The 24,303-nt window shown below is 54.6% G+C and overlaps 2 protein-coding genes across 6 annotated transcripts in view; one reads left to right on the plus strand and one right to left on the minus strand.

Moving 5' to 3' along the window:
* SPMIP11 (sperm microtubule inner protein 11) overlaps positions 1 to 2,785 on the plus strand; it is a 33,486-nt gene extending 30,701 nt beyond the window's left edge. For 2 of the 3 annotated variants that reach the window (XM_069490767.1, XM_069490766.1), the window contains exons 2-4: positions 91 to 213; positions 2,000 to 2,144; positions 2,525 to 2,785. In XM_069490767.1, the coding sequence (XP_069346868.1) occupies positions 91 to 213; positions 2,000 to 2,144; positions 2,525 to 2,573 (317 nt within the window). In that variant the 3' untranslated portion in view covers positions 2,574 to 2,785. The remainder of the gene's footprint in view (positions 1 to 90; positions 214 to 1,999; positions 2,145 to 2,524) is intronic. The other variant, XM_069490768.1, reaches the window with a different exon arrangement.
* Positions 2,786 to 3,139: 354 nt separating this feature from the next.
* On the minus strand, positions 3,140 to 20,511 carry ADCY6 (adenylate cyclase 6). Of its 3 annotated transcripts, XM_069491169.1 has the most exons (21): positions 17,842 to 20,511; positions 14,003 to 14,152; positions 13,489 to 13,610; positions 13,284 to 13,395; positions 12,986 to 13,113; positions 12,306 to 12,464; positions 12,086 to 12,227; positions 11,845 to 11,973; positions 11,559 to 11,584; positions 11,176 to 11,323; positions 10,842 to 10,939; positions 10,576 to 10,663; positions 10,284 to 10,400; positions 9,883 to 10,041; positions 9,426 to 9,604; positions 8,519 to 8,554; positions 8,303 to 8,432; positions 7,725 to 7,988; positions 6,737 to 6,941; positions 5,837 to 5,961; positions 3,140 to 5,621 (listed from the first exon to the last, which is right to left on the minus strand). In XM_069491169.1, the coding sequence occupies exons 1-21, from the start codon at positions 18,700 to 18,702 to the stop codon at positions 5,496 to 5,498; spliced, it is 3,504 nt and encodes a 1,167-aa protein (XP_069347270.1). In that variant the 5' UTR covers positions 18,703 to 20,511; the 3' UTR covers positions 3,140 to 5,495. The 3 variants fall into 3 exon arrangements, with proteins under 3 accessions (XP_069347270.1, XP_069347271.1, XP_069347272.1); XM_069491170.1 differs by lacking the exon at positions 9,883 to 10,041; XM_069491171.1 differs by lacking the exons at positions 3,140 to 5,621; positions 5,837 to 5,961 and adding an exon at positions 6,365 to 6,399.
* Between the last annotated feature and the right edge of the window lie 3,792 nt (positions 20,512 to 24,303).

Consider the following 24,303-nt stretch of genomic DNA (forward strand, 5'->3'; position numbering starts at 1 on the left):
CCTGCCATGTATTTGGTTGGCATGGAGACCAGGGAACCAGAGAAAAAAGCCATTTGCCAAGTACCCAGAACAAGTCTGCTCTCATTTCAGACCAGAAGGAACCAGTGCCCACTAGGCTTCCCGACATTTTCTCCAAAGATGGGAATTATTCCGTGCACCAGAATAGCCACACAAAGTACCACGAAGCTGTACGGAAGGTGTTGTTAAAGACATGTAAGTATCTTGGAGTGGGAATCATGCTAGGAAAAGAAAAGGTAAGTCTGAGTTCCTAAAGAATGGCTGGGATATGGTGGGGCATGGTTATAAAGCAGGAAAAAAAAGAGACACTGAAAGACAAGGGAGAAAGTAGACTTGAATGGTGGGTGAGCATGATAAAGTAAAAATTGAATCACAGCCTGGGGAACACTGACCACTTGTTTTTCCACCATCTTAGCACTTGTAGGAAGCCCTTGGAGATGGGCTCGCTAGCAGCAGAACAAACTCTGATACATGCAGTGACTTGTAGGAATCTCCAGGGAAGTATGCTATGTAAAGAAAGCCAGTCCCCAAAAGATCACATACTGTATGATGCCATTTATATAGTACTCTTAATGACAAAATCATAGAAATGAAGAACAGATCATTGATTACCAAAGGGGATGTGTGTAGCTATAAAATAGTGACTCTGGGATGGATGGTGATGGAACTGTTCTGTGTCAACCTGTTAATATCCTGGTTGTGGTAGTGTACTATGGTTTTGTAAGACGTTACCACTGGGGGGAATGGGTAAAGGGTACACAGGTTCTCCTGGTATTAATGCTTGTAACTGTATGTGAATCTATAATTATCTCAAAATTAAAGTTTAATTTAAAAAACTAAAAATACTTTCAGAAATCAAAATAGCTATATGCAAAAGGAGGGGTATCTGAGTTATTTCTAATAGCAATTTTTTTAAAGCTTATTAATAATTAGCAGGAAAACAATTAAGTCAAAAATGTAACATCTACTCAATGAATGATTAGGGCCCAGGCACAGTGGCTCACTCCTATAAATCCCAGTACTTTGGGAGGCTGAGTCAGGAGGACTGCTTGAGGCTAGGAGTTTAAGGCCAGCCTGGGCAATACAGCAAGACCCCCATCGCTAAAAAAAAAAAAAAAAAAAAAAATTGAAAAATTAGCCAGGTGTGGTGTCATGCACCTGTAGTCCTAGCTATTTTGAGAGGCTGAGCCAGCAGGATCACTTGAACCTGGGAGTTGGAGATTGCAGTGAGCTGTGATCATGCCACTATACTCTAGTCTGGGCAACAGAGCAAGACCCCATCTCTCACACACACACAGAAAGAATTATTTAGGGATTTTTAAAAAATAATGGTTATAAACACTATATAGCAAACCAGAGTATGAGACTATAATTCTAAGTTTAAAAAATACACAAACTGTATACTGGTAGAATTAGATTTATCCATATAAATAGTGAAAATATATTTTTCACTGTAGGTAAGTCTGATATTATTTAAAAATTTTAAAAGCATTATCATCTAGAACGTGATAGGCACTTGACAAATGATATCTATTAGCAGTATCTAAATGTGAAGTGGTATCATTTTTAAGTTTCAGAGAATTACCTGCAGTGAGCAAAGGAAGGCATTATTTCAATGAGGAGGGAAGGGAATGAGGATGATTAGCCCAGAAAAAACAAAAATAATGAGTCAGTGGACCCCATCTTACACATTTCCCAAGTGGGTTGACCACTTGTTTTGCCACCATCTTAGCTCTTGAGGAAAGCTCTTTTGGAGATGGGCTAACTAGCGGCAGAAGAACCAAGACTGATTCATCTGACCACGAAGGGTGTGAGATACTGGAATCCGGAAGTGAAACGGGGTGTGGTGACCACATTCCCAGGACCTCTCAGTACCTGGTCAGGCCCAGTTGCTGGGTTAGGCTTTTGCTGTCCTGAGGCAGAAAAGCGAGCAGAGGCCTTGAAGGAACTCAATAACCTGCCCTTCCCCCAACCCATTCAGTCCCCAATCAGGTCTTCAGAGTCCCCTTGACTGATGCTCAGAACTTCAGCTTCTGGCGGTCCCATGATCCAGGATTGCGTCCAGAGGAAACCATGCCATGGATCTGGAGCCCACGCCACTGTCTCATAAAAAGCCCGATGACCAGGTTAGGCTGGGAGGGGTTATGCTGGGGACACTAAGGGAAGTACTCCCTTCCCTCACTTAAATCCTTAGACACTGTTTGATCTCTGCTGTTAGGGAATAGGAGAGATGTGGGTCTTACCAGAAAAAACTGGCCCCAGAATCTGGGCAGTGGTGGCATTCAAAGGAGTTAAAGACTTGTTCTTATCTTTGTGTATGACAGGTGTCTACAGTATTCCTGTGGGAGTGTGGGGATATTTCCTCTCCCCTACACCCCTCCAGTCACCGTCCTTCGGCAGTAGCCCTGCCCTTTCTGCCCTGAGGCAGTCTTGGCAGCTATTTTTAGGGACCTCTCACTCTCCAGCCTGGCCTGGCTGAATCTGAGACCCTCTCTCTCCTTTCCAGGTTTATGGATCACTCTATTCTCAATGACAGAACTTTCAGTCTATACTGAGGAGGATATGGTGGCAGACGGACAAGATGAACTGCGGAAGGAGTGCAGAGGGGGAAGGAGGGAGAAGGTGCTGCTTCAGAGAGATGACTAATGGGAGGGCTCAAGAAGGCAAAGTAAACAGATTGGACTAGAAGTCACTTGTGTGTGCTGGGTGGGAGCAGGAGGGTGGTATTCTAATGCGCAGATTCCGGTGGAGGCAGATGTGTAAGAGATTCCTGAAGGAGCCAGACCTCAGTGTGAGAGGTTTGAGAGGGCCCAAAGCACTGGAGGGACAACAGCAGGGCTCTTGACCTCACATGGCAGAGGTCAAAGTAACAAATCTGGGAAGACACACTGGTCCTCATGATGCTGAAAAGCCTAGAGTAGTCTTGCTCTCTGAGGACACTGCATCTTCACCTTGGCAGGGAGAAAGCCACAGGAAGCCCTCTGACCACAGACGAGAAGCCCACAGAGCCCTGAGCAGGAGGTTGCCTCCTGTGCCAGGCTCTGCCACTTCTGACGCAACCCAGGGCCCAGAACAGCTGCAGAGAACAGGGAATTTTACAAAGAGTTTGATTTTATTGGTATTTAAATATATTAAATATTTCACTGAAATACATGGTACAATGTCCTCCCCCCACCCCCACAGTGGTTACATTATAAAACCAAAGCCCATGGCCTCCCATCCTGACTCCTCCACCAACTGGTGAGGAAAGGGGCAATGGTAGCCAAGAGAAGGGCATGGCTGGCACTGTGGTATGGGGAGCCAGGGTGTGGACAGGCCCCTCCCAGCTGGCAGGAAGCAGAGATGAGTCACCCAAGGCTGAGGTCTTCCCACTCTGGTCTTCTTACACCCTCACCCCTACTCCATGGCACCAAGCAGTCCCTTCCTCTCCAGGGGTATGGCCACGGGCAGGGGAGTGGACTTTCTGTCTGGACCAACTAGTCTTTTCCCCTCTTTCTGCCTTGGCTAATGAAGTGCCTGATTGCCCTTTTGGCTGATACATGAAGATCCCCCAAGGCAGGAAGTACTGAGCCAAAAACAAGTCCTCTGCAGGGAGCTGGCATCAGAAGGGGATGTGGAAAGGCAAACCCACTGCCTGCCCCTTCCACTTCCCAAACCCAGTGACTCTGGGGACACTCCTCTGCCTCTCTGTCACTTCCAAGACAAAGTGATATTCAAGCAAAATTGAAGCTAGTGCCTTTGGCTTAAATAGGTATAGATAGAGAAACCAAGGCACCAACTAATTCAGGCCAGAGTCAAGGAGGTTGCAGGGAAAGGGGTAAAAAGAAGGCAGGGATAGGAAGAGAATCTAGAGTTCAACCTCCTAGCCCTTCTCCCAGCCCATGCAGGCTTCACAGGGGTTGGGGAGCCAGGAACATGCTAGACTCAGGCTGTCAGCTGGGGAAAGCCATGTTTAAGGTTCCCCAGCCCCATCCCCTAGTACCAATATCTGGGTCCTCATGAGGGATCCCTTGCTACCCCAGTCCCAAAGCATACCACATCCCAGGACACTATCTGGGGAACCCAGGAAAGTCCTGAGTCTCTGCCCACCAAACCCCATACATATAGTTCAAGTGCATGGAGCACTGGGGCTCAAGCGGGCACTTGGGTCCCTGCCACAGGCAGGAAGACAGTCATGCTGCACACGTGGCCCCCAAACGGCACTTAGGGATTTGGCACAAAGAGGACTCCTTTCCCCAGCCACCCTCCTTTGCTACCACACCCCATCCCATTCCTGTGCAACCTGGGCATCTCTACATCCCTTGAAATAGGAAACCCTGCCTTATTCCCAGAAGACAGAGGCCCACAGGAGAGAGGCAACCTGGGGTGGAGAGCTGAGGAGCAGGAGCACAAGGACACACAAAGACCTGGAAAACAGATATGCACACAAAGACCAACATGCACACACAGTTACACAAACACACAGGTCCTCCCCAGTGCTAGAGACTTGGGAGGACAGGTTTGGGATCAGGGTCATCTTCCTCCACGCCCTGACCCTTTTCTATTTGGCAACAGAAGGGGTAGAGATGCTCCATGCCCCCTTGCCAGCAGACAGCAAGAGAGTGCTGAGGCAGAGTGACCTGATCCTGACCCCCGTGGGGTCCTCAGATCATAGTCTGGCACCGCCTGTGCCCTGGCCGGCCTGCTCCTTGGCACCTGCAGGTGAACTTCCAACTCCTGACATCCCTACACACATGCTTGCTTTCTGCTGGGCATTTTCACAGTACCAATGAGGCCAGACACCCTGTTCCCTGGAGCGTGCAGGAACTGAGGCTAAATCTGAGCTGTCAGAAGTCCCTTTGTTCCCCTTTGGGGACAGATCATGGGACTAGAATTTGGCAAATGGAAACATTCCCCTGAAATATGGACACAGCTGGGTCCCCAGAGCATCTCCCTCCTTTGCCCTGTGCCTAGGAGAGGGACTTGGCTGGGATGGGGAGGTGCCCAGGACCAGTGCTGGGGATGCAGGCATAGCAAAGGCAAGCATGGAATAGGCACTCCTCATGCCTGCCCCCCAGACTTTGTATAAAATATTCCCAGGAAAAAGAGGGAAAGGAAGGGCCCAGCCCTGAACCTGTTGCCCACACAGACAAGGAAAGGGCAGGCATGGCAAGCTGCCATTTTAATCTCTCAGGCAGGAGGGTTCCCCCGCCACTGCTGCTACCCCCTCCCCTGTTCCCAAAAGCTGGAAGAAAGGAGAGGGAACAGCCCTACCCCAATTAAAAAAGAAAGTCACTTGCTTAATCCTCTTGGTATCCCCTTGTTCACCAGCCTGAGGGCAGACGAGCATGGTCCAAGCACAGCCTGCCGAGGTGTTCCCTTTTGCATTCAGCAGGGTCTAGAGGCTCAGTGCTCCCTGCCACAGCTCCACCCAGTGAGCACAGAGTCCACTCAATGCCCGCCTTGGTCCCTTCAGCTGAATTTGTGGCTGGGCCCTGCTAACTGCTAGGACCCCCATTGAGGAAGTAGGTGGTCATCTCCCCCTTGCCCTTCACCTTGACCACCCCTCGACACTCCAGCTGGTAGCCCTTGGCAGCTAGAACCTGGTACAGGTCCGTGGTCACCTGGGGGAGTGGGAGGGGAGCCTGCTTAGCCTGGAATCCCTCCAGCTGCATTGCAGGGGCCCAAGGGTTCTCTAGTCAGGCTAGCTCCCCTCCCCCAATCCCTGCCCCACCAACCACAGAACATGCCACCCTATCCCCTGTCCTAGCAGACTGCAGAGACCTGTGGAAGCCCTCTGGACCGTACTTCACCCAGCCCCTGCTCACATCCCCCTCACCTGGATTCGGTCAGGGACCCCCGTACTGTCCATACGGCTAGAGACATTCACTGTGTTCCCCCAGATGTCATACTGTGGCTTCCGAGCCCCGATGACGCCTGCCACAACTGGGCCCATGTTCAACCCTGAGGTGGGAAGAACAAGAGATTGAGACTAGTGGATGCCCCAGGGTCAACCCAGGTAGTCATCCCACCTCCTGGCACGTTTAGAAGGACCCAGAGAAAAAAGTGGAAAAAGGACAAGTATCCCGGTTGTAAAGAATGGAAGATCTGGACATCAGCTGAGGAGCTCCCCTGAGTCAAGACAGCTGTGCTGTAACAGTATCTGTGCCAACCACTCTAAGCAAGCATTTTACGTTGTTTCGTCCTCTCAACACCTCTAAAAGGTAGGTATTATTATCCCCATTTTACAGATAAGGTACCTGTAGCTTAGAGAAGTAAGATGACTTACTAAATAAGCCAGTAATTGGAACAGCCAGAATTCAAACCAGTCTAACTCCAGAACCCATGGTATCAATCACTCCCATCCACCAGTTCATCTGAGAGGAAGCACCTTTCACCAGCCTGGCCATGGACAAGGACACAGGTATTGGAGTTTAGATAAACTTGGTTTCAAATCCCCGCTCAGCCACTTACTAGTTCTTTGACCTTGGGTGAGTTATTAATCTCTCTGAGAGTCAGTCTCTTTATCTGTAAAAGGGGATAATAATGGGAAGACTAAGACGTGCTCAGAAATGTCTAGGACAGTGCCTGTTGATCTCTATTCTAAGTATCAGACTAGGTACGGGGGGTGGGAGGGAAGAAACCCCACAGGAGTGCAGATGGGGAATCTGATCCCATCCCTCAGCTTCACCCAGAGAGGGTACTGGGGAAAACCTGCCAAGCAACCAGGCCCTCTCACCAATCTTCATCTGGAAGTTGTTGAAGGAGTGCTCGTTGATGTGCTTCATCTGCTCCATGAGCCGCATGGCGTAGTCGGCGAGGGCAGTGATGTGGGAGCGGCCCACCTGATCGTAGGTGCTGGCGTTCAGCCCAGAGGCAGCCATGTAGGTGCTGCCAATCGTCTTGATCTTCTCCAGCTGCCGGAACCGCTCCTCGCTGATGATCTGGACAGCACAGGGGGACCTGGCTGTCAGGATGAGCCCAACCCCAGCCCTGCCCCAGTGCCCATGCCCTGCCATGCCTTGGCTCCCTTCCCCACTTCCCTGTCTCAAGGGCCCCCTTTCCAGATGCTGCTCTCAGGGCAGGACTGAGGAGCGAGGAAAACAGGCAGGCTAGGACCCCAGGCCAGGATTTGGGCACACAGCTTCAGACAGTCAACTGCAATGGCTCACTCACAGAACACAGAACCACAGAAGGGATATTAAGTATTAGTAATTCCTACTCTCACCTTTTGGGAAACTGAGTCGGAGGGTGAGCAAGTGACTTCCCTCCAAAACAGTGAATGGCCCATTCCTGACCTGGATGTTCCAGACACTTCCTCACATTTTGCTCCCAGTTTCTCTAGTCAGAGGACCATCTTGCTTGTTTGGTCTCATGAGGCTCTGTCCACAGACTACTGCTGCCTTCTTCAATGACATCCACCTGGCACCTCTCCTGTCCCCCCAAAGATCCTCATGTTCCCTTTTGTTCCTCAACAATGATGGTCCTGCCCCACGGGGCTGACCCCCTTGCTGCCTCTGACGTCTTCATGGGTTCCGGTCCCAGCCTCCACTGTACCTACCCTCACCCCTCCCCTTGACATCTCTGGGTCCCATCACATCTCCCTTTCTCCTCCCAGTACCACCTGCCCCTTCCAATCCTGGCCTTCTCTCCTTGCAAAGTTCCCTCCGCTCCCCCGGTCTCCAAGTCCTCCACTCTCCGCCAGCACCAGCCCACTGGACAAGTACCTCATCAAAGTCAGCGATGATCTCATTGAGCAGCCGCAGGCACTCGACGCCCTCGTTGTTTGCCTCCAGCTCCACATAGAACTCCGAGAAGTTGGCAATGGACGCAAACATGACAGCCACACACTCACACGACTGATAGTAGAGCTCATCATTACGGCGCTCCCGGGCCAGGAAGTGAGCGGCCACGTCCTTGGGCAGGATGTTATGCAGCAGGCGCCGGTTGTATGCCTGGAGCTCCTCCATCTCCTCCTTCTCCCCTGTTGCCTGTGGACACCACACCCATCACCCATTGCCCACATTCACAAAGGGTGGATGCAGTGGCCAAGGCTTGGAGGTGGGCATCAGAGGGAATCACGTGGAGGAAGAAAGGCACAGACAGATGAAGCCTAAAGAACAGGCAAAGGGGTGAAGGGGTGGGTACAGGATAGGGCATGGGATAAGTATGGGCACAGAGAAGGCATGGAACCAGCCTGGGCTTAGGGTGGCCTGAGCCCTAGCCAGCTAGCAAGAGGTGCATTTCTGGCTTGGCCCAGGCTCTGCCCCTAGGTTCCCTCATCCCCAAAGGCCCACCCAGTCACCTGCAGTTTCCAGAGAAAGTCCAAGCGGGCAGTTGACTCCACCTGCTGGGCATGCAGATACAGCGCCAGCGCAAACACCAGCAGAATCACAGGGGTCATATACTTGAGTGCCACCCTCCCTGCAGCTGGGCTGAGGGTAAGCAGAGACATGCTTGTTGTCTGAAGGTGGCGTCTGGCAGCCCTCCCCTTTGCTGCCGCAGAGCCCTCCTCACTTACCAGTCCAGCCCATTGAAGGTCTCATTGGAAGAAGCCCTGGCAGGAAGATACAAGAGACAAAGTTTCCTGGGTTGCTGGGTGGAGGCGTGGAAGGGGAGACAGAGACTGCATTTACTGAGCACATACTGTAAGTCAGGCATGGGGCCAGCGCTTTTACTTATATTAATCTCGTTAAGAGCAGAGGTTAAGAAAACCTCTACTGTTAGTGGTTCCTCCACTTACCAGTTATGTGACCTGAGACAAGTTGCTTAACTCTCTAAGCCTCAGTTTCCTCGTCAGTAAAACAGGGATCAGATCTAAGTAACACACGTAAAAGGCTTAGCACAGTGCCTGGCATACTAAGCCTTCAGTAAATGTTAGTTACGATTATCTTTACAACCACCTTGTCATTTAGGTGGTATTGCCATTTTGCAGATGAGGAAATTGAGGCTCAGGGAGGCTAACTCACCTGTCCAAGGTCACACAGCTAATGAGCAGCAGAGCAGGGCTTCAAACCCAGCAGACTCCAGGGGCTACCACAATAAGCTATGGCCACATATCACGGGGGTGGGGTTTTGCAGAGAAAAAGCCAGTGTGGTGTCCCAGGTAAGGCCCTCAAGCAGGAGTCAGAAGTTTTGGTTCCTAGCCAGAGCTCTGCCACCAAGCTGTGTGACCTACAGGTGGTTAAGACAGTGACAATGAAAGCATCATGCAAATGCAAGAGGGATTTTTTTTTTTTTTTTTTAATGTCTAGCCTAAAGGCAGGGATTTCCCAGGACTGGAGTTTCCCTGGGGAAACTATCTGGGGTCATGTGCTGGGAGTTCGTCCATCTCCTCCCTTTCCCCCACAGGTGAGTTGTGGCATTCCAAAGGCAGAAGGGCACAGAGAGGCTCCCAGGGGTATTAAAGGGCCTGAGAATAAACTCACAAGCCATGGACGCCAAGCAGTAGATCATAGTTGTCAAAGATGGTAGCTGGGGGACCCAGCAGAAGCAGCACCAAATAGATGAGCCCCAAGATAAAGATCATGGCCAACTTCCCGATGCTGCTGATGTGCAGGAAGACAGAGCTGGCCAAGAGACTCAGCAGCATGTTCCCGACGAAGTACTGGGGGGGACAGCAGAGGCAGCGTTGGGGGAGGGCAGAGACCATGGCACCCCCGGCAGGGAGAGCCCTGCACTCCCCTGCCTGACCTAGCCTCCCCTCCATGACCCTCGAGCCCCAAAATCTTTCATCCTCCATGCTCAGCCCCTACACCACACCAGGGTCCCTGGTTACTCCCAGAGTTGGGGACTCTGATGATTCCCTAGGTCCCCAGGACCTGGCACAGGAGGGCCAATGTCTGTGCCAGGACACCCGCCCCTGCCTGAACACTGCTCGGACACCTCAGGGAAGCTGCAGGTGGGTGCGGTGCCCTCACACAGGGGAGCATCCAGGCCCAGAGAGTAATTGAGCTGCTGCAGGTGGCAGGCAGTGATGTTGGCAGGTGTTAAATTCAGCATCCGCGCTGCACAGGTCCGTAGGGGGGTGTGGTTACAGGTGTACTGCAAAAGTCAGCGGGTATGTCAGAGTAACCAAGGAGGGGAAGGGTTACAAGGTTCATGCCCAGGTACCCCAGGGGCCAAAGTTCTCACTCAGGGATGACAAGAGGTGGGGAGAACAAGGAGGAGGGAGAATGAGGTGCTCCCTGGGGCCAAAAATGTGTCTTATTCCTCTCTGTGCTCCCAGTACCCAGAGCAGCACCTGGCACAGAATAGAGGTAGGAGAATTCCCACTGGCTCCTTACCATGTTGGCAATGGCAGAGGTGAACACAAGCAGGACTGAAAAGATGCCAACTGCAGTGCTGTGTGCCCGCGAGCGCACGATGCTGCGGGACAGACGTTGCAGGGCCTTAGGAAACAGCTGGAGGCAGCAAGAGACCAGGAGTTGGAGGTTGTATCGGCCAAGGAGGAAGGCCAACCAGGGACGGGGCCCAGCAGGAGAGGTGTGTCCTTCTCCTCCCTCTCCCCATGTGGCCCCTCCCTGCCCGGAGACCAGCCTGTCCTCCCCAACAGCCCAGGAAGTCTCCCCTACGTACAGAACCACAGGAGTACACGGCACAGGTCAGCACAGTGATGAGCAGCAGCAGGAAGATGCTGGCGTAGATCCCAAGCATCAGGGTGGAGCTGGGGCAGAACAGGGCCAGGGAACACTGTTAACTCTGGAAGATCTGAGCATCCTTGTCCCACCCCCCGGAACAGGCAGGGGTGCAGGCTCCAGGGCCTGTGGGCCTGTGTGAGTGTTTAGGAAGCTTCTGGGAAGTGGAGAAGAGAGAAGCTGAGTGGGGAAGGGCAGGGCTCTCACTGTGGGAAGACGAGGAGCTGGATGAAGCAGATGAAGCAGAAGACCAACAGGGCACAGGCGACGTAGGCTCCGAAGCGGGGATCCACCTTCCGCGAGTACTGAGGGAGAGAAGCCCAAGCTGGGTGCTGGGCCTTGCCCTGGGGGACGCGGATGGCAAGGGCAGGACACTGCCAGGGGCCTCAATAGGGAGAAGTCGTTGGCCCAATTGATGTGAATCCCTACCCTGCTCTGTGGTCCTCTCCTCATTGCCCAGAAACATCTCCTGCTCCCTCACCTGTGCTCAGCCTTCCCCGCCTCCCCTCAGCCCATCCTTCTGCCCTTGTAACCCCCAAACCTTCTTCTCCAGATCTTCTCTCTGGAAGGTGAGCAGGAACCGGCGCACGTGGTCCTTGCGCAGCTGATCGATGCTGCGGGCATCAATGGCACGGCCCAGGAACTCATCCACCTCGTCCTCAGGGTTCAGGGCATCCTGGGCACCCCGGCTGAGGGCAGGGGGCATGGCTTCACCAGGTGCATGAGCATGGCCATGTGAGAAGCAATGAGGAAGGAAGGGCATGGGCAGCACCAAGGGAGGAAGGGAGAGCTGAGGGTGCGGCTCATGTTCCCACACAACACGTCTGAGGTCTAGGCGAGAGGGGGTCCCAGCTTCCCGCAGCCCTATTCCAGGGTACAAGTGCCTCCCCCTCTTCTTATCCCCTCCTCAGTAAACTGACTTACTTGTCTTTGCTGGAGTCATCGATGCCCTGGAGAAAGGGACAGCGTGTGAGTGAGGTGGAAGGCCCCAGTCTTCACCCTGCAATCCCTCCCCTGCCCCAACACTGTGGGCAGCCTGTCTCCACCATATACTTTGGGGAATTTAGGACCCCTGAGATGAGACTGTCCCTTCTGCCCCCACATCAGAAAGTATACATGGAGACAGCAACCACAGCAAGGATGGAAAGGGACAGAGTGTCGAGGGAGACTAGGAAATGAGGCCCAGGTCCTGGTGCTGAGGGCCCCTCACCATCTGGCGGAAAGCCTTGGAGTCCTTGGTCCGGGAGAAGGCGCGGTCAGGCACCCAGCGTGGCATCAGCCCTTCCATAGAGTTGGCCCGTGTCCGCTGCAGCTTGGCCAGCATGGCCTTCTCCTCCTTCTGCGTGGGCAGCATAGGTACAGTCTCAGAAGAGGGGCCCGAGGCCTTTGCCTGCTCTTCATTTGTCCCTCCCCCTGCCTGCTCCTCCCCCAGGCCCCACCCAGGCCCTGACCCGTTTCTGGCTGGCACCCAGGATAAGGAAGGTCTCAATGTGCTGCTCCTTGAGGTATGCATTGCGCTCGCCACCACGGCCGGGCTCCACCTCGTAGTCCCCGTTCAGGTACTGCAGCGTGGCCCGAGTGATGTGGATGCGGCTGCGTGGGGCCAGCAGGGTGAGACCCTGGCTTTCCCACCGCGCTCCCGTCCCCCACCACCTGGGCTCCTCCACTCACCCGGCCCGGCCCCCTGCCTCCATGTGGTTGGCCAGGGTCACATCGTTGGACCACACATCAAACTGCCATTTCCGCAGGCCAAGGACACCACAGTGCACGCGCCCGCTGTGGATGCCCACGCGCATGTTCACATTCACACCTGTCACCTCACGAACCAGCCTGGGAGGATGCAGCTCTGAATCAGCTCCTGGCCTTCCTCCCCTCCCCCAGCTCAGCGCCTAGGCCCTTCGCTCCCCTTGGCACCCAGTGGGCAAGACCAGACCCAGATGCAGGGGACGGGAACACAGCCTTAGATGGACACGGGCAGAGGCTAAATGGGGCTCCAGGACAAACGTCTGAGAACTGTGTTCGTCAGCAGGGGCCCAGCAGCAACTTGTGGAACTGGGCTAGGAGGCGGAATCACTGCTCTCGCCTCCAGCCTGCACAGCTGGCGTTCTCTCTAGCCCCAGTCCGCCACCACCCCAGCTCCCCCTACCCCGCCCAGGCTGGCTGGTGTCTAAGTGTGCACATGGGTCTTTGCTTAGGCTGGAGAAAAATCCATTCCCTTCCCCCGTGACAGACAGATCTCAAAGACAGAGAAACAGCCAAGACAGAGGAAAATTCCTGAGAACACATCAAATAGTAGGAGCCGTCTAAGGCACCAACAGTTCCAGGAAGGCTGAGATTGGGGCACTGCTTACGAGATGGCCTCGATCATGTCCACCCCCATCTCCACACAGCAGTGGGCATGGTCTGCCCGCGCCTCCGGCAGCCCTGACACGCAGTAGTAACAGTCCCCTAAGATCTTGATCCTCAGGCAGTGATTTTCCTGAAAGGAAAAGAGTTGGACGGAAGAGTCACCTTTATTCTCTCGCCCTCCCAGCCTGTCTGGCCCGCCACCCTCACTGCAGACTCTATCTGCTCCACACCCCCAGCTGTCACCAGCAAAGCTATGCTCTTACCATGGTCAGCACCGCCCCCAAACCCCAGCACCCTCACCGCAGCCAGCTTGTCAAACCGGGCAAAGAGCTCATTCAGGGTCATGACCAGCTCCTGCGCAGTGCACTGGGATGCCAGGCTGGTGAAGCCTTCAATGTCTGCAAACAGGATGCTGTAGATGACAACAGAGGATGGATGGGCCACGTGGCCCTCAAAGACTCCCAGATCCCCCACCCCTCTTGGCTTCCTGCCACCCCCACCCTACCTGACGTTGTCATGCTTCTGGATGTAGATCTTGTGGAACATCATGTCTTCTTTTTTTGTGTTGATGTCTTCTTTCATCTCCATGGCAACGTGCTGGGGCAACACGGACAGCAGCAGCCGCTCCTAGACCAGGGGTTCCAACAGGGCATCACTATCCTCTTGGCTTCAAATTTCAATACCCCCTGGTCCCTCCACATCCCCAGAGCCCTCCCAGACTTCTCTGGAGACCTGAGCTTCCCTTCTGGACTGTGGACCCTCCCCTATCAAAGCCCTCTGCACACATACATCCCAGCCCTCCCTGACCCCTCCCCATTGAGCCCCTAGATGTGCTCCTGTCTGTTCCTTCCCACCCCTCAGACAGGACAGAACCCCAGTGTCACGGGGCCTCTGTGATGCACAATCAGGGGGAACCATTCACATTGTGTTCCACGGAGTTGGACAAGGCTGCAGATCCAAGCTACAAGTCATGCAGGGGTAAGGTAGGGGGAGGCCTGGTCAGGGAAAGCAGCCCCCACCTGCTGCCGGTTCTCATGCTGCAGGTGCAGCCGGGCCTGGATATAACCACGGGTTTCCTGAAAGGCCTGGCGCTGAGACACCTCAGCTGGGTAGTGTGTGCAGATGCCAATGACGTTGGTGCAGAGGAACAGCAGCACATTGGCACCAAGCTGCAGGAAGGTGTCAGAGGAGACAGGTGACCACCCACACACACACATACGCAGACATGCACGCAGCTTACTATGCTCTCTGTGGATGTGTGCCTTTGGGAAGGAAGCCAGAGTCCTGCACTCTGAAAGTACCCAAGCTGTCCCTGCCCTTGCAATATTACCCATGGGGCTCTAGATCCCAGCTCTCTGCCTGGATCACTCCATGACTAGAAATGAGATCTTTTCATAGCTGCTGGGAGCAGAAGCACCAGCTAGGGCCAGGTAGGTCATGGGGCCCAGCCCCACAAACAACCCAGACAAAAGACAAATGCTGCTGCTTCTGCATGTGGTTCTCCTTAAGGACAGCACCCAGGAGACCTGAGCTCTATATCCTCCTATAAGTGACCCAGAACAAGTCACTTCATCACTCTGGGCCTCTGTTTGCTCATCTATAATCCAAAGAGCAGGGATAAGATCTCTAAAGTCCCTCCATTCCCTGATATAACTTACTATTTTTTTAATTTTTTTCTCAAAACAAAGTTGTTGAGACCTGATACAACTCAGTAACAATAATTACTATTATTATTGTTATGGTAGCTAGTTTGTTGTTGGCTGCCTACAATGTACCAGGATTCTATGGGTACCTTCTACACATTGTCTAATACCTTTCTTACAATTCTATGAAATAAATAACAATATTCCATTTTAAAGGTGAAGGACTCAGGCAGAGAAAAACTAAGTAACTTGCCCAAGATCACACAGCTGGTAGTGGCTGGCGTGAGTCTTGAGTCCAGTAGGATCAGACTCCAAAGCCTATGTCCTAATCCTGCTGTCTGGTGCATCCCAGGTTTCCAGGATTCCAACTCACTCCACTGACACGCTCTTGAGGCCCAGCCTCAGAGCCCAGGCTGGAGAGTCATTAATTCTACTGACGCAAAGAACCCTCCCTAACTGGGGTTGGGGTCCACCATGCCTGGCGTGGCCACCCCACCAGGTATAACTCCCCCAACCATCAGCCCCACCAGGCCCTCTGCCTAGGGCCCCCACCCTAGGGGTGTTCAGCCCCCAGTCATCATCAGTATTGGCCAGAGAGCAAGTCTAAGGGAAGCTGGCCTCAGTGTTTCTGGAAACTCAGGAGTTAACCCGACCCTTGCAGCTCTACCCCAGAGTTGGACAGGGCACCTCCGGTTTGGGTAGAAGGGAGGGAAAGAGCATTACCTAGAAGCCAGGGGCTGTGGGCTCTGCCCCGAACCAGAACTAGTCCTGCAAACTTGGGCAGGTCGCTTAATCTTTGGGACCTCAGTTTCCTCTTGGGTAAAACTGAGGGGTAGGTCTGGCTAACCATGTCCAGCTCTAATCCTCTAGGATGGGCCTCCCAGCTTCCCTTCCCAGTCCCGCTCACAGGCTCTCGACCGACTAGGCTGAGCTCCCCCTCCCAGCAGCAGGGGTGAAGACGGGGGCACACTGTGTCCCTTGGGGGTTTCTAAGAATAGCCCCCAGTGGGAGAGAAAGAAAGGGGGGCAAACCAGGCAACTTCCCTTCCTGGCCCCAGGAGCCCAAGAGGAAAATGTGAGTCATGGACAAGGGAAGGGGAAGGGGGATGAGAGACTGAAATAACTCTGTATACACACATCCCTATCTGACTGTGAGAAAAAATGGATGCCAGGGGACCGCAGGAGACACCAAACTGGGCTGGGGTCACTGGGTGACACTGCTCAGTGTGTCTGAATGAGTGAGCCTGTGGGGGATGAAGACTCCTTCCTATGAGCATGAGGAGGGCTGGCTCTGGGAAGGGCCTGCCCGAGGAGGCTGCACAGGAGGCCACAAGCCCCCACCCCATCCGGACACCCACAAGCACAAATGGGCACAGGGAATTTTTCTCAGCTCAGAGGAGGCTGTATGGGCAGCCCTGGCCCCAAGGACTGGCATAGTGGCAGCAGTGCCTTTTTCTACCACCCCAAGAATGTGCCTTCCAAGACCCACTGGTTAAGGCTGTAGCCAGGCACCCCTCAGGAAGTGAGAGGCTGGCACAGTCCTGGCCTCCCTGGGACTGTGCCCCCCAATCAGGCATCAGACCTGGCTCTGGGAACCATGCCAGCCGAGGGCAAGAAAGAGATGGCCACCCTATCTCCCCCGCTGCCGGCCAGACAAGAAGGGGAAAAGGAGGCATTACCCCTAAGCTCCTTCTCCCCCAGCAGGGCAGTCCAGCCCCAAACTCCAGCTTGACAGCCAACCTGGAAAAGCAGCTCAGGGGCTAGCAAAGGCAGAAGGACCTGGCCCTTTAAGAGGCCTGACAGTACCTTGTGGGCAGGTGCTCCACAAACAAACGGGCTATAAAGTTACTTTTGAAAAGGTACGCTCTGTTCCGGAGCACAGGCTGGGCGGGGAAGGGCATCATGCCAGAGCACCCAGGTTTTCACCCTGGGAGCCCCAGGCAACTTCCTCTCTGTGGGTGGGGATAGGGTGGGCTACAGGCCACAAGCCTTTGGCAAGGCAAAGGCTAGTCCCTCAAACCTTGAGCAAGACAGGACAGCACTCTCTAGAGAAGGGTGCCAAGAGAGGGCCCATGAGGTGTGCTGACTGCGCACCTGAAGGACCAGCCAGGGAAGACCTCCTGGTCTCTGCTCCCTGGGCAGGGGGATGACATGAGATGCAGACCCCACCAACTCATGTCTCTCGGAAAGGGACTTCCCAGAAGCCCTGCACTGGGTACCATGCCCTACAGCACTCCCCACACCTCCCTGCCCCGACGGGAACACCGCCCTGCTGGGTTCTATTCCACTCTGGGAAAGGGTGGGGCCCTCACAGCAACTTCATGAGGTAGATACTATTTTTATCCCTGTGTTACAGACTGGGAAACTAAGGCTGGGAGAGGCAAGGTTAGCTGTCTAAGATCCCGCAGAAAAGAATGCAGCTCATTGGACAACCAGGCCTGCCTGAGGCCATGCCCTTATTTCTCACTCCCCGCAGCAGTGCTGGCACCACCTGACACACTCACAAACCCAGAGGCAGCAGCCAGCACGGGCAGACGACCCCAAGGCAGGGCTGCTAGGCCCCCGGTGCCTGGTGTGAGGAAGAGGGAGGGGATTGAGATCAGACTCTAAAGCTCTTCTCTTCCATAGTTCAACCTCATTCCAACTACTCCCAGCCCAGGGGAAAACTGGCCCCAGCTCTTCACCTTCCCTGTCCTCTCAGAAATGGCCTTGGTCCAGAAGAGAGGTGACTCCTCCCTTGCTGACTCCATCCAAAACCTGCTCAATCCCTCCAGATCACCCTCTAGAGCTGCTCTTCAGGATGGCACCAGGGCCTGAGACTCAGGTGTCAACTTGGGGACAGAGATGCCCAGACCTGGATACAGCCTACACTGCCTTCTCTGCCCCACCACAGCCCTGGGGTAAACATCACATCCCTCCAGCACTACAATATGCCTCTACAGACTGCACTATTTCAGCAGGCTCAGGCCAAAGAGCTAGAGACTCTGCCCAAGGTGACAGAGTATAGGCTTGGGTCTTGGGGCAGTCCCTCCCATCAGCAATGCCCTTTGCCCCAGATCCCAAATGGAGGTGACCCCTGAAACCTGGCCTCCCATCTCTTGCCCCACCTCCCAGATGTAGCCTGATATCCCTGCACCCAGGGTCCAACCATGACTCTCCAAGTCCCTTCTCAGTCCTTGCCTGGTGCCCTCCACTCCTACCTCCCTGACCACCCACCTGCTTCCAGAGGAAGGCATCACCACGGTTGAGTTGCCAGGCCAAGATCAAATGCAGGGTGGAGAGGCCCAGGCCGCTGAGGACAGCCGCCCGCATGCGGATGGGGAGGAGCGTGTAGATGATGTAGACGAAGAACACGGGGCACCAGAGGCCTGCCGAGGGGCTGTGCGGGTTGGCTGCCAGAGCGCCCCCGACCTGCACAGCCGCCAGGATGCCCAGCACCACGTAGCTCACCACCCACATGGAGTCCTGGCGGAAGCTATGTCGGTTACACACCACCATGAGCGCCACGAAGAGGATGGCGGCGCAGGCCAGCAGGGCCACGTACGCAGGCTGGGGGCGGGCGGGCGCGGCGTGGAAGGCCAGCAGCACCGCTGTGAGCAGCACGAGCACCGCCATCAGCAGCGTTAGGCTGCTCTGGTTCATCTGAAAGAAGTACCGCTGGTACAGGCGCTCCAGCTTGGCAGAGCGGAACTGCTTCGACCGGAACACCTGCACCAGACGGCGCCAGCAGGATCGGCTGCGTCTAGGTGCCGCGTCAGGCGCCACCTCAGCCGTCCCGACCGCCGCCGTCACCTCATTGTCCTCAAAGCCCAGGGCCACTGCCCGCAGCCCCAGATCCATGCCCTTGCCTGGGCCGCCCCTCCGGATGAAGGCCTCATCCTGCCAGGGGCACCGAGGGGGGGCCACAGGGGTAGGGCTGGGTGGCTCTGCATCCCGGAGGCAGCTCATGTAGCGGGGTGTGCAGAAGCCACTGGCCCGAGTCCCGTGGCGGCGCGGTCGCTTCTGCCCATTGCGTTCACCCCAGGCCGTTTTCCGTTCATCGACTTTCGGGACCAGGAGGCCACTAAACCACGACATGCTGCAGGGAGGAAAGGAATGAGACGGTATTAATTACCACCACCACAGCCACTGCCACCACTAGTAGCTCATTACCTGAGCACTTCCCACTGCCACACTATGCTTCATACACATTGTCCTCATAAAATTGAAGTAGGCAATGCTATCCCCCTTCAACAGGTGAGGGAACCAGGACATAGGGAGACGGAGAAAAAATTTTTTCTTTTTTTGAGACAGAGTCTCACTTTGTTGCCTGGGCTAGAGTCCCATGGCGTCAGCCTAGCTCACAGCAACCTCAAACTCCTGGACTTAAGCAATCCTTCTGCCTCAGCCTCCCGAGTAGCTGGGACTACAGGCATGTGCCACCAAGCCTGGCTAATTTTTTTTTTCTATATATATTTTTTAGCTGTCCAGATAATTTCTTTCCATTTTTAGTAGAGACGAGGTCTTGCTCTTTCTCAGGCCAGTCTCGAACTCCTGACCTCAAGCGATCCTTCCTCCTCGGCCTCCCACAGTGCTAGGAGTACAGGCAGGAGCCACCATGCCCGGCCGAGATGGAGAAATTTACCCAAGATCCAACATCCACGTAAGTGTGAAAACCAAGATTCTAACCCAGATCTGTCTGACTCCAAAGCTGGTACACTTGAAAATTCACCTCTTCCCTAAAAGGCACTGATTTCTTGGTGATCACAAACTCAAGTGCCTGTGTCAGTGAGCGAAGTAGCCCATGGTTCAAGAGAACTAGAAAGAAAGAGTTCACACCCTGAGCCTGGGGCAAGCACCACCCAGCACCAGTGGGTCCCACTGGGGCCTGATCTTCTGATTTTTTTCAACAAAAGCTAAAGGAAAAACTCTGGATTTTAAGGCGACATCTCCCAATTTCTAAATGTTGGCAACTAATTCACATTTTTCAACACTGCAAGCCAAATAAATCACGTCTGTGGAAATAGTTCTGCCTGTGAGCTGCCAATCGGTGACCTCTGTACAAAAGGGAATGTCTTTCCACATCCTTCCTCATCACACTCACACACAATGCACACTTCACCCAGCTAAATTCAACTTCTCCCTCAGGTCACAGCTTAAATGCAACTTCCGCAGGGAAGATCTCCCAGCTCCCCACCCCGACTAAGTTTGGTCCCATTTATCCTCTGGACATTTCCTCCATAGGACCATGGCAATTATAATGAAATCTTTCCTTCTTTAATGTGTGTGCCTGCCCCTGTGACTATAAGCTCTGTGAAGGTAGGCATCATATCTACTTTGGTCAGCACTCTATTCCCAGTGCCAAGGACTGGGCCTGGCTCACAGTAGGGGACTCAATAAACATATGTTGAAAAGACAGAGGGAAAGCAGGTACTAGGGCATTGGCGTGGGGCAGCTAATGTGAAACAATGGCTAATACTGATAACCCTAGGGTCTTCATCTTCCTCACTGCTCCCCAGTCATGAGCCTCTTGCTGTTTCCCACCACACCCAGCCAGCCAGGGACCCCAGTGCCTGCTGTTCCCTCTGAACAAGAGCTCCTTCAGGTCACAGTCCAAATGTCCCCTTATCAGCAAGGCTTTCCCTGACCCCCTATTAAAATAGTAACCTCCTTTCCTGGGGCTCCCTATCACTCTTCCTAGCTTTATGCTTTTTTTCTCCACAGCTCTTATCAGCAACTGCCATTCTATATATTTTTCTTATTTGTTCATTGTCTCTTCTAACTAAAATGTCAACTTCATGAGGGCAAGGATTTTGGCCTGTTTTGCTCACTGCTATGTCCACAACACTTAGTAGGATCTCAATAAATGTCCATTGAGTGGACGGATGGCTGTTTGGATGGATGGATGGATGGATGGATGGATGGGTGGATGGATTATACTCCCATGCACTTTCTCTGTGCTTTAAACTTTTCAAGGTCTTTTCGCATGCCTAATTCCATCTGATCTTCACCAAAACCCTGCAAGGCTGGTCCTGTGGCCTCCTGGGAAAAAAAACAAAAACAAAAACTGAGGTCCAAGGCAGTTTTATATAGCTGGCCCAAGTCATAGGGATCATGGGTAACCAAATCAGTCCCAGATCCCAGGTTTCCTGGAAAAAGTATTTTGAACTGGGGTGGGAGGACTCCATGACAATACTTTTATTGTGTCTCCTGGCTGAGCCCAGGCCAGGAGAAGATGAGGATGAAAGCACTGTCATCCATGGATGCCTGGGCCCCCACCAAGGCCACACTCCTCCATACCCACAGGGCACCCTGAGGGGCCCCTTGTACTTAACCTACCAAGCTAGCAGCACCGACATTTGTACTCACTAGAGGACAAGATAGGACAATAGCCAGCACTTGCCACAGATGGCCAAAGAACCAGATGCTCAAGCCAGATGAGCTGATACCCAGGGACCCACAAAGCAGAAGGTAGGCTGGGGACTTCTCTGTGCACCCCCAAACCCCCATTCCTGGGTCACCTTCAGCCAAGTTTTGTGGGCATCCCTTCTCCTATATCCTGCAAAGCAGCATTCCCTTCAACCTCTTAACATCACCATCTGGAAGGACAGATCGGGAATATAAGACTTTTGGTCAGCTTGGTATTTGGAAAAGGTCACCAAAGAAAGCTTCGGTCTTCAAAATACTTCATTAGAAGCATCTTTGGCGTAAGACCAGGTTTCATACCTTAGCATGATTATTTGCTACTGCACAGCCTTGAACAAGTTATTTAACCTCCCTGTGTCAGTTTCTTCATCTGTAAAATGAGGAATAATAATGGTCCCCAGGAAAGAATCTAGTCACACCAGTCATGAAGTACATACTTGATAAATATTCTTTCTTCTCCCCACCCTATAACACTTGAACCCAAACCTCTGCCAATGTCCAAGAGATGGAAAAATGAGAAAGTCATGAGCAAGAATATGCATCTCTCCTGCCAGTCAGATGCCTGGTTTTATCAGTCCTTGTGTCCTCAGCTGTCAGTCCCCAGAGCTGTTGTCGACACAGCCCAGAGTGAAGTTTCCCACCACCCCCCGTGACATTCTGCGTCGGCTTCCTCCCATTTGCCAGTACCCTGCCTTATTCTTATCTCTCCCCATGTCCCCCCCAATACACACACCACTACCACTGCCCCAGACCTCTGTTCCCAAAGGCCATGTTCCCAGCCCCTGGAAGCACATCCTAGCATCTGGCTCAGACCCACAGAGGAAGGGACAGACACTATCCAGGAGAACACATGACCCTCCTAAGAACACTCTGACCCCCCCAGGGGATAGCTTCAGAGCTCTGTAATTGTCCAACCAACTGCAACTATCCCACCCTGGGCTGCACTCCAGGCACTGCCCATCCTGGAGAATTTGCCAGGCTCCCAACCCTCCTGGCACCCCTCACCAGACTAGTATAGCAAGGAACAGGGGAAGGCACTGTTCCAAGCCACAAAACTTCTCTATACAGTCCTCCAACCATTACTATGACCACCTCCCTCTCCCCAGAGTCAGGCTCCTAGGCCTTGTGCCTCTGACCTTCTCCTCTCCTGAGTCCTGGTCCCTTTGCTCTCACTCTCTTTCTCTCACATGCACACAGATCTGCTGCTCCAAGCACCTCCGGCTCCCACAGCCAGAGCCATGTCCCATTCAGCCTGGCAGTCTGAGGCCCAGTGCCACCCAGACCTCAAGTCCCTCCCAAACCCTGATCCTTCAGCCTGAGACCAGAGTCTGGAGCAGGCCAAGGCCCAGCCCTAAGGATGGATCTACCCACTGCTTCTCCAAACCCTCTTCGTTGCCACGTCCTGTCCATCCTGTCCCCAGGGCCCATCTGCCCCTGCCCTCCTTGGCAAAAGAAAGCTCCAGGGGATTTAAAACGACTTCAGAAAGTTCATGGCAGAAGGCACTGCCCAGGCAGGGCCCAACAGTGCCAGCACCGCCCACCATACTGGGATGTGGGCCTCAATGCCTCAATTCCAGGCCTTTCCAGATGTAGAGGAGCCTCCCCAGGGCCTGTATCTGTAGGTTCAGCGCCTGCTGCCTTGTCCTCCCTCCCCGTCCCCACTCTCCATAAAGACTACAGAGGGCTCCCAAATCCACCCCAACCAGAAGACCCCCTACCAGTTTCCTCCAGCTCACAGGGGCACTCTGGTAAGGGGAAGGTATGGCAGAAGAGTCTCCCACCGCCTGATCTCACCTCTAGCTTTTCAGTCAGGCCCCAGAACCTGCTCCCCTGCCCACCCTGCAGCAGGCCTTGGGGCAGGGGGGTGCTGACACCACCCCTTCCATTCCAAAGACTTGGATGAGGGGAGAGAGGGGAGCTCCCGCGGAGGGCATCTCTCCCTCTGCCCAGGCTGCCTCCCCCGCCCCTAAATACAATCACACTCTACCCCGAACTCAGACACTCGGAGGCTCACCCCACAGCCCCGCTACAAGCACCTCAGGCCAGCCCTTCCCCCAGTACGCGCCTTTCCCCCTCCTCCGGGCAAGCCCGAGACTCGCATCCAGTGGAGGAAGGGAAGCATGCGGCGGGCGAAGAGGGTGGGGAGCCTCGCGCCCGGACCTCGGAGTCCTTGATCCCATCTCCTCCATGACTTCCCTTTGCCAACCTCAACTGCCTCAGGCTCCCCACGAACACCGTCGAGACTGCCCATCCCGGGCGCCCGTGCCACCGCCAAGAAACTCGGCGGGAGCCGCGCCGGTGTGTCCCAGCCCCGCGCAGACCCGAGCGCCCCGCGCAGCCACTTCCCCCAGCGCTCCCGCCGCGTCTCACCTGCCGGCCCGGGTCGGCGCCTCCCCCGGGCCCCCGCCCCGCCGCCCCCGCGGGCTCCGGCCGGCCGGCCGGCCGTCCCGCTGTCCTTCTCGGTGCCCGCGCGTCCCGGCCGTCCCGCCCGCCGCCCCGCCGTCCGTCCGGCCCTCGCCCCCTCCTTGTTGTCCAGCGCAGCCGCCCTCTACCCCGGATCCAGAAGTCCCCTCCCCGCCGGCTCCCGGACTCCCCGCCTTAAAGGCACAAGCTCCTTTTGTCTGGGCACCCGCTCCTCCTCCCCAGGAGCGGGGGCAGAGTTGCCCACTCGGGCTCCGAGGAATTGGGTAGGGGTGGAGGAGACCGAAGAATGGGACCCCTCCCTCCGCACGCCCCCTCCTCTCCTCTGGCCGCTTCCTCCCCAAGTCCTGGGAGGACAAGCGGCTACTGTTCTGGGATCCAGACCCCGGGGGGGAGGGGACCGAGCAGTTCGTCCCCCCTCCCCTGCTCCCCCGGGCCGCATCCTCCTGCATTCCCCTCCCACCCTCACCCCAGGGGTCCCCAAGCGTGCGGGCAAACCCACCCCTCACTGCGATTACCCCCCGCCCCGCCCACCGAGGGTGGGCTTCCTTCCTGTCGGGGTCCCCAGGGGCTCAGCCTGCGCCCGGCGCCCACTCCTCACTCCTCCCTTCCTCCCTGCCCCACGCCCAGCCCCCACCCTGCCATTCCCGCCCTGCCTGCCACGGCTGCTCCCTCCCGCGGGAACTCAGTTTAATAATTAATTAAGATTTCATTCCACAAGGCGCCAGGTGTGTGCGGCCTGCTTGCCCGCACACCACTTCTTTCCTCTTCCCCCTGCCCTCTGGGGCACCGGTCCCGACTCGAACCTGCTGCACCCAGAGCCCAGTAGGAGGGAAGGGGCACTGTCCCCGC

This window comes from Eulemur rufifrons, chromosome 16 (assembly GCF_041146395.1).
Source record: "Eulemur rufifrons isolate Redbay chromosome 16, OSU_ERuf_1, whole genome shotgun sequence".
Taxonomy (NCBI): Eukaryota; Metazoa; Chordata; class Mammalia; order Primates; family Lemuridae; genus Eulemur; species Eulemur rufifrons.

Bases quoted from the DNA above. Each gene is read 5' to 3' on its own strand.
- ADCY6 (XM_069491169.1), bottom strand. From the start codon at position 18,702: ATGTCGTGGTTTAGTGGCCTCCTGGTCCCGAAAGTCGATGAACGGAAA. The intron at 11,324-11,558 runs GTAAGTCAGTTT...CCCTGCCCTCAG, and splicing joins GATGACTCCAGCAAAGACAA to CCGGGGTGCCCAGGATGCCC. The intron at 5,962-6,736 runs GTGAGAGGGCCT...TTCCCACCTCAG, and splicing joins CAACTTCCAGATGAAGATTG to GGTTGAACATGGGCCCAGTT.